General features: G+C 38.1%; 1 protein-coding gene across 1 annotated transcript; it reads left to right on the forward strand.

Moving 5' to 3' along the window:
* Positions 1 to 1,543: 1,543 nt before the first annotated feature.
* On the forward strand, positions 1,544 to 2,624 carry LOC108518961 (late cornified envelope protein 2A). The gene is made up of 2 exons (XM_017857700.1): positions 1,544 to 1,568; positions 2,065 to 2,624. The coding sequence occupies exon 2, from the start codon at positions 2,085 to 2,087 to the stop codon at positions 2,403 to 2,405; it is 321 nt and encodes a 106-aa protein (XP_017713189.1). The 5' UTR covers positions 1,544 to 1,568; positions 2,065 to 2,084; the 3' UTR covers positions 2,406 to 2,624.
* Positions 2,625 to 9,519: the final 6,895 nt, after the last annotated feature.

The following is a 9,519-nucleotide window of genomic DNA, read 5'->3' on the forward strand; positions in this document are numbered from 1 at the left end:
AAAATAGACTCATTTTGTATACACATAAATTTCACAGAAGTCTTCAGAATGTCCACTGAATTGTGAATTCCTAGAGGTCACACAACACACAGGGTATTTGCTTCTATAAACCAAAGTGTTTGGATAGATGATCACTGAATACCCCGTAGCTGACAAAATAGTATCTTTTTGATTAACTGCTATGTTTGGATATCAACATTTTTTATTCTTGACCTGAACACCCTCAAGGGTAGGGAACTACATCTGAGACTAGAAAATAAAACTATTGGAGATAGGGCATCTCTTAGTATGACAGAAATGTAAAGATCATATACTTTTACCTTCTAGACCAAGGGTATATGAAAGAAGGGACTATCTTTTTCAAAAGCTGTATTCTAACTTATGCCATATAGTAGGTTGTCAGTAAATGTTTGATGGATGGATGAAATAAATTGATTAATGGATGAATGTATCTTATCCAAAATGGTATCAGATTCTTTACTCTCCTGTCATTCACCAATAAGATTAAATAAGTCATTTGATTCCCATCACCCTCTTGACAAGAAATAATTAGACTTCTCAAAATCCTGAATGTACACTGTACATTCTTAAGAGAGTCTTCACTAGCCTGCCTATATTTTAAATAAAATTTCAAAGACAGGAACTGAATATTGTCCATTTTTCTGTCTCACACCCTGCCCCTATTCTTTTAAAAATTGACATTGTTTAAGTGTCTTCCTTGTGCCTTATCATGTACTAAAGCCTCACTTGATGGAACCAACAATTCAGAGAGGAAGGTGCTAATAGGCCTGTTTTACAGTTGAGGATTTAGATTGTCTAAATAAAGTCTTTGGGGTGACTGGGCTCATAAACACAGAGCTCTTCTGAGTCCAATTCAAGAAACTATTGCCTTATTTTAAAAACTACCTTGTTACACACTAGACATTTTAATTTCTAAGTGAAGAAGTTTAGTCACAATGATCATCACCACCAAATCTGAGGAAACCATCTTGAATCACTTACTAATCCTGTTAGCAAGGTTCTGTGGGCTACACAGGGACATGGGGTCAGGAATGAGGGTCTGAGCAGAAGGGGAGGAGTGTATCCCATGAAGGAAATGGTCTCTGACTCAATGCCACAAAGAAACCTGCTTAGCTGTGGAAGCAGGCTTGGAAAACTATACTCGGGGATGGGAAGAAACTGGAGTAGCACACTTCCACAGAGAAGCTATGGCAAGGATCTCCGGTGTTCTTAGAAGTCACTCTTTGAGACTTTGTCCAGGCACGAGTTCCTTAAGGATCTTCTGGCAGCTCCACGGGTACCCGGCCTGGAGGAGGCTGTGACTGGTTAAAGCTCCTTTAGACCCTCGTCCCCGAGGGAGGTCTTGGGAGCTCCCAGTGCTTCCTTGGATTGTAGGGACAAGAAGGCAGGGGAATGTCAGGAATGACCCAGCACGTGACTGATTGTGCAAGAGCCACCTCCTGCTCTTCCCAGAGCCAAGCCTGAGCCTATAAAAGACATACTAAGCTCCAGCACCTCATCTGCTCTGACTCCCCCAGGACGTGTCTGTGCTCCTGTGTGTGATCACGGTGAGTGGCAACCTGGGAGACCAGAGGGCACAGGGGAATGGGAGAATGAACGGCGGCTTCAGAGAGTTATGTCTTTGATTCTGTGCTATTATGTGCAGAAAAGAGAGACAGTCTGACTTGGGTTTCTGGAAATCTTGCCTTGGGCTATGAGAAATGTGTATCTGACAGTTTCATCAAAGGCTTATTCTTATATTTCAAAAATGGATACTTTGTTGGGTGTGAATACTCTATTCAAGGTCATGAAGATTTGAAGATATTGCCTATCTACTAAAAGATAGGATAAGAAGCTTCTTATTGTATCTGATTTTCAAGTATATATCTTCATTCAGCAGGAAAGATTTAAGTCGTTTTCTTTCACTTGATATACGTGTGTATGTGTATACATATACACACACTGAATATTATTCACCGTCACCATATGATTTAGTTTTAAAAGAGATAAAATTGCCATCCTTGCCTTTTCACAGCTAAAGGGTTTGATTATTTCAATTTTCAGGTTTAAAAAGTCACACTGAGATGTCCTGCCAGCAAAACCAGCAGCAGTGCCAGCCCCCTCCCAAGTGCCCCCCAAAATGCCCACCCAAGTGTCCTCCAAAGTGCCCACCCCAGTGCCCAGCCCCATGCCCACCTCCAGTCTCTTCCTGCTGTGGCTCCAGCTCTGGGGGCTGCTGCGGCTCCAGCTCTGGGGGCTGCTGGAGCTCTGGGGGTGGCAGTTGCTGTCTGAGCCACCACAGGCCCTGTCTCTTCCACCGGCACCAGCACCAGAGCCCAGACTGCTGTGAGTGTGAACTCTCTGGGGGTTCCAGCTGCTGCCACAGCTCTGGGGGCTGCTGCTGACCAGACCTCAGACATCACAGAGAAACCCTTATGGAGAAACTTGCAGCCAGGATCTGTCCCAGAATGATGCCTCTCCTGCCCCTTTTTCTTCTTCCCTTGGGCTGACACACCTTGTGAAGTGTTTGTCTGTTGTCATGGCCCAAGAGCCCATCCTGGATCCTGATCTTACCTTCCCACCTTACCTCATACAACAATAAAGCTCTTCTGCCTCTTCGTGAAGTATGCTGGCCATTGTCAATTCTTTTATTCTTTTCAAATCCCTTAAAGTCCAGTGCCCCAGTCGTACACTTTTAAGGATTCTTTGGTAAGAGTGGAGTGTGAGAAAGAGGTATGCTGGAAGCAGTCTCCAGAGGGGCAATCCTGAAAGAGCAGCCTCACAGTAGGGCTTCTCAATGGGACTGCGTGTGTGCACTTGGAGACTGCGAGATGTGGACCCTCTCAGCCCAGGCAGGGGCCTGAAGGGACTGACAGCCCCAGGGCTGAGCGCTGCTGGCCATGTGCTGCTTGCTCAGTTTAACTCACCATGCCAAATGTAACTTATTTTCATGTTCTCTTCATGCCATGATGACAAAGTTAGAAAAATCTTTTGCACTCTGAGCAAAAAGGTCTATTTAACAGAATTCTTTTCATCAGATTTAAAATGCTTGGCATGAGAATCAGAACCCTTAGGGACAAGTTTAAATGACAACTCATTGTCACTCAACTACTCTGCGTGGAGGAGGAGTCTGTCCAGTTCTTGCTTTCTTTCATGTTCCAGCCTCTCCATGAAACAACAGTTAAATAAATACTTAAGCAATGTAAGGCTGAAGGAACACCTCAGTATGGGCCTGCTCAGTCCCTGTGACTCAATCCACGGCTAAGTGAGACAGAGTATGGAACCGGGCTCCGGGCCATGTCCCACCTTTATTGCTGCACCTGCCTCACTGCAAAGGATCAGGCCTGGAGGGTGTGAAGGAGAATTATGAGAAATACCACTCTCAAAAAATATATATGAAACAAAACATAAACCAAAATAAACAAAAAAAGAAAAACCACTCTTATGTAGCTGTAAAATAAGCTGCATGTAGCCCAGCCTGGGTCTGGCCCTCCTTAGGTTCTGGTCTCAGTTCAGCACTCATATTAAAATAATTTTAGCACAGAGAAGCAGCTTGTCTGGATGACTGAGGCTCTGTGCCTTGGGGAGGAAGTGTGAGGAAGAGTGAGGGCACCACCAGGGGAATTAAAAATAGTAGTCTATCAGCAGGCTGAGAGGTGCGTGTGGTGAGATGATGGGCTCAGTTCAGAGCAACGCCCTGCTGAAAATGGGCTTATAAAGCATCCTATCCCTTCTTCTGCATGACACCAATGGGTACCAATTAACATCTCCACCTGTGTTCTTCCACTCTAATCCCTCCCTATCATGCTTGAGGCTTCTTTTCTTTGCTCCTTTTTGTAAATATTGCAACTCCTATAGGTAATTATATGTCATTGTTAGTTTAATTTGAAAGTCTCATAGTACTAATTCTGAGTCTACGTTCATATATGTATTGCCCACACTTTTTCTTTTTTGTTTCTCTGCGAACTACCTATTCATATACTCTGCCTTATTTTTCAGCATACTCCTTGTTTTTTTTTGTTTTTTTTTTCCAGTCTATCTTAAGTATTTTCCCTCTGCATTAGTCAGTGTTCTCCAAAGAAACAGAACCAGTAGGAGACATAGGTCTGGATAGAAATATAGATATAGTTACAGATATAGGTAGAGATACAAATTTATGATAAGAATTGGAAACAGATTTATGATTATGAAGGCTGAGAAATCTCAAGATCTGTCGTTGGAAAACTGGAAACCTAGAAGAGGGGATAGTTCTAGTCTGAGTCTGAAGGCCTGAGAACCAAGAGAGCTGATGGTGGAAACTGCAATCTGACACTATCCCAGCACAATAAGATCAATATCCCAGCACAAAGCAGTCAGGCAGAAGAAATTTCCTCCTACTCAGCCCTATTGTTCTATTCTGGTCATCAGTTGATTGAATGAAGCCCACTCACATAGGGAAGAGTAATCTACTTTAGTCGGTCTACAAATTCAAATGTTAATTTCATCCAAAAACATCCTCACAGAAACAGCCCGAGTAATGTTTGACCAAATGTCTAGGCACCTTCTGGCTCAGTCAAGTCTCCATAAAATTAGCCAGCATACTTCTCCCCTTCCTCCTTATATTATGAGCCATATCGCCTTATAGTAATTTTGTTTGCTATAAGAAATTTTAAATTTTCTTTTATCTTGAAAGTTTTAGACTTCTTGGTTAAGAGTTTTTTTTTATGTTCTTAAATTATACACATAGTCTTCAAGATTTTCTGCTAAGATTTTGCTTGCTGTTTTAATTCCTAATTTGTTAGTATATTCATTTTTATTGTGAGATAAAATCTACATACAAAAGAATAAGTAAAATATATTTATGTAGTTTAAAAGAAACACAAATAATACCAACCACAATGAGGATAAGAAAGAGAAGACTGTTAGAACTCCAGAGTTGCCCCATGTCCCCAATCACAAGACGCTTCTCCACCCCACCAAAGGTAAGCATGTCACAATTTTTAATTTTCATTGTAGTTTTACTATTGATGTATGCTTCCCAATTGAGTTTTTAAGCTTTATAAACAAGGAGTCACACTTTTATATAATTTTTTTCTCTTTGTTCAATGTCCAGTTGAGAAGGTAAACCCTACTGTATGTTGATCTGTATCTTATTCATTTTCATTATTGAATAGTATATTACATTTTACAATTATACCAAAACATTTTTATCTATTCTACTGATGATGATCATTTAGTATGTGTCTAGTTTTTGACAAATAATTCTAATTCTGTTATGAAAATTCTTATATATGTCTTTTGGGACATATCTGCGAAGTTTTTATTTTTCCCCAGAAGTACGATTACTGGATAGACATATTTTCATCTATCTGGATAACAACAAAATGTTTTCCAGAGGGATTGCATTAACATTTATCCTGATCAGTATCGTATGATAATTTCTGCTGCTCTGCATCCTTACCGTTACTGGTACTGGCACACCATTTTAATTTTGCTAATCGGGTGTCAGTATCTATTATTATCTCTTTAATTTGCATTTTCTAGATTATTTATGAAGTTGAGCATCTTTTATTGGCCATTTGAACCTCCCCTTTTGTTAGATTTATTTTCAAGCCCTTTGCTCATATTTCTATTATGTGTTTCTATTTTGTAAAGATGGGTAGGCATTTTATTTCTGCATTTTGGGTACCAGACTTCTATTAGTTATGTGTAATGCAAATATCTTTTGCCACTCAGTGATTATTTTAGTTATTTAATGACATACATTTCCACTTGAGTTCATTTGTATAAAGTGTAGGGTTTAGCTCAAAATTCCTTTTTACCTATTGATGTCCAATTGCTCCAACACCATTTGTTGAAAAAGATATTCTTCCATTTAATTTCTTTTGCACTTTTGTCGAAGATGAGTTGAACATATTTGTGTAGGTCTATTTATGAGTTCTCTATTCCATTCCATTGATCTCTGTGTGTGTCCCTACACCAGTACCATTTTTGCCTTGTTTTCAATCGTGGGAGAAAGAATTCAGGTTTTCACAATTAAGTATGATGTTAGCTGTAAAATTTTTGTAGATGGTCTTTATTGATTGGAGCTAATTCCCCTCTATTTTTAACTTGCTAAGAAATTGTATTATGAATTGGTACTGAATTTTGTCAAGTGTTTAACTGCACCAATTGATATGATTGTGTGATTTTTTTTGTTTTAGCTTGTTGATATAATGGGTTTCATAAATTTTCAAACGCTGATCCTGCTTTGCATACCTGAAATAAATCCCAGTTGATCATTATGTATAATTATTTTTACATATTGTTGGACTAGATTTGCTGGTATTTTGTTGATGATTTTAGTGTCTAAGTTTACAAGGCGTATTGTAGTTTTCTTTATTTTCATACTGTATTTATCTGATTATAATATCAGAGAAATGATGAGCCTCATTAAATGAGTTGAGAATATTCTGCCTACTTCTATTTTCTGAAAGAAATTGTGGAAATTTCTGAAAGAAAGTGTGGAAAATAAATGTTATTTTTGTTTAACATGTTTGGTAGAATTCCCTAGTGAATCCATCTGGGCTTACACGTTTTTTTCAAGAGCTTTTAAGCAATAAATTCAATTTCTTGAATGGTTCTGGGACTATCTAGATCACTTATTTCATCTTAGCTTAGTCTTGGTAGTTTGTGGTTTTAGAGAAATTGGCTCATTTCTTTTCAAGCTGTCGCATTCATGAGCAGAAAAGGGTTTGTAGCATTCCCTTATGTTTTTAATGGTTGCAGGATCTGTAGTGATACTAAACTTTTACTCCTGGTATTGGTGATTTTGTCTTCTCTCTTTTATTTTGTGAATCTTGCTAGAAGTTTATGAATTTTATTTTGGTTAATGAGGCTTATTGCAATAATTTCTTATATTATTTTCTCGTTTAAATTAGGTTGATTTTTATTTCATCTTTACTTTTTCTTCTATCTGTTTCAGGTGTATTTTGCTCTTCATCTTGTATCTTCAGCCAGAGACTTAGATTACTGTTTTGTGGAATTTATTTGTTTCTAGTGAACACTTAAGGCTAAAAATTTTCCTCTTAACACTGCTTTGGCTGTTTCTCTGTCTTAGTTCTGGTTACAATACCAAAGGATCATAGACTGGGCGGGTTAAACAACAAACATTTATTTCTTACAGTGCTGAGGGCTAGGAAGTTCATAATCAAAGTGATAGCAGATCCAGTGTCTGGTGAGGGCACTCTTTCTGGCTTGCAGATGTCCACCTTCTCATTGTATATTCACATGGCCAGGGAAAAATTCCCTCCCGCTTCTTCTTATAAGGGCACTAATCCCATTCATGAGGGCTCCACCCTCATAATCTAGTCACATCCCAAAGGTCCTTCTCTTAATAATATCACATTGGGGACTAGAATTTCAATATATGAGTTTTTTTTTTGTGAGGGACACATTCAGTCTATAAGTAATCCCATATTTACATATTGCATATTCATTTTGTTCATTTCTAAGTATTTTAAGAATTTTCTTTGAGATTTCCTCTTTAACTCCTAGACTAGGAGTATGTTGTTTAATTTCCATATGTTTAGAGATTTTTTTGTTTTCTTTCTTTATTGATTTCCATTTTGTATTAACAGAGAATTAAAATACTATGCCTCAGTAATTAACAAACTAAGAGGAATTAAAAAGAGAGTTTTAATACCAACTCAAGGAACAAATAATTATTATTGTGTTAGCTTGTTCCGCATTGATATAAAGGAATACTTGAGGCTGGGTAATTTATAGAGAAAAAAGGTTTATTTGGCTCACGGTTCTGCAGGCTGCACAAGAAGCATGGTGCTGGCATCTGCTCCTGGTGAAGCCTCAGAAAGCTCCCACTCATGGTGGAAGGCAAAGAGGAAGCTGGTATATCACATGATGAGAAAGGGGAGAAAAGTGCGTGGTGGTTGTCATACTCTTTAAAAAAATAGATATCCCATGAACCAGATCTCATTACCACTCATTACCTTTTGCAGAACACCATTCATGAGGGATCTGACCCCATAACTCATCACCTCCCACCAGTCCCCACTTCCAACATTTGGAGTCACATTTCAACATGAGATTCGGAGGGGACAAATATCCAAACCATATCAATTATCTTTACAAAATCTTGCAAGTCATACAAATGATTGGAAGATGCAACATTTATACCACATCTAAACTCAAATTTCTCAAAAGAATGATAAACTAACATTAATTATAAACAAATATATGAAAGTCACAAACTAAATGCTAATTAGATCAGCAGTATGTAAAAAAGAATATATTTTGTCCAATTACTGATTAATCTAGGAATGTAAGATTTGTTTATCATTAGAAAATATATTTCTTTATATTAATATATTAAGAGAGTGGAGCAATGACAAAAACTGATTAAATCTCAGCTTTCATGGAGCCTTCATCCTATTTGAAAAGAAAGACTACAAATAGATAAATTGTAACATGTTGACAGGTATGAAGTAAATAAACAGTAGAGATGGAGAATAATGGTGTTTATGTTTTGTTTTCTATTGTAGTCAAGGTGGGTTGAGAGGTGGCATTTAAGCAGAGGGCTCAGTGAAGTGAGAGAGTGGACCAATTTACTATTTAGATGAAGAGAATTCTTCCAGGTAGCTGGAAGAACAAGTGTAAAGGCTGTGAGTAACAAGTAAGCTTGGTATATTAGAAGATTAGCAAGTGAAGCAGAGCTGCCAGAGCCTAGTGGTTGAAAGTGAGTTAGGCAATAATGTCCAAGTATGGAAGCAGGATTGTACGGGGCCTTGTACACCACAGTAAGGATATGGATTTTGTTCTAAGTGCGATGGAAGCACTGCTATAGCTGCATCCCACAAGCTTTGATGGTCTGTGCTTTCATTTTTATTCAAATAAAACTATTTTCTAGTTTTTCTTATGACTTAATCTTTGATTTATAGGTCATTTAGGTAAAATTAACTTTAATACTATATTTTATTTAGGCTAGTATATCCATAATTTTGCATTTCAGCATGTAATCAATCTAAAATATTAGTGAGATATTTTACATTTGAAGCAATTTTATGTCTTCAAACTCAGCGTTATGCTATGGCACATCTCAATTCAGACAAGTTGTATTTCAAGGGCTTTATCGTCTCATGTGATTATTGGCTACTGTATTGGACAGAGTAGGGCTACACCAATAGTTTTCATCTCTGTTTGCACAACACATTCAACTGGGACCTTTTAAAAAACACCAGTGCTGGGGCCCTATTCCCAGAAATTCTGAATTAATTAGTCTACAGTTGAGTCCTGGCATCTTTTTTTTTTAATGACTGCCTACTAAGACCACTGGTGTCAACCCTGAAATTTTCCTTTAATCACACCATGTTTCTCCTGTGTTGAGGTTCAGCATCACTATCTAACTTCTTAGGTGTTTCTGTTTCTCTCTCCAGTTCTACTGTGAGGTCCTGAGGACAGGAACAAGGTTAATTCATCTGTATTTCTCACATAATTGAGGCAGTGCTGGTCCCAGATTAAGAGCTCAGATGTGGTAGGTCGCCG

This window comes from Rhinopithecus bieti, unplaced genomic scaffold, assembly GCF_001698545.2.
Source record: "Rhinopithecus bieti isolate Rb0 unplaced genomic scaffold, ASM169854v2 scaffold_45070, whole genome shotgun sequence".
In the NCBI taxonomy this organism is placed as follows: domain Eukaryota; kingdom Metazoa; phylum Chordata; class Mammalia; order Primates; family Cercopithecidae; genus Rhinopithecus; species Rhinopithecus bieti.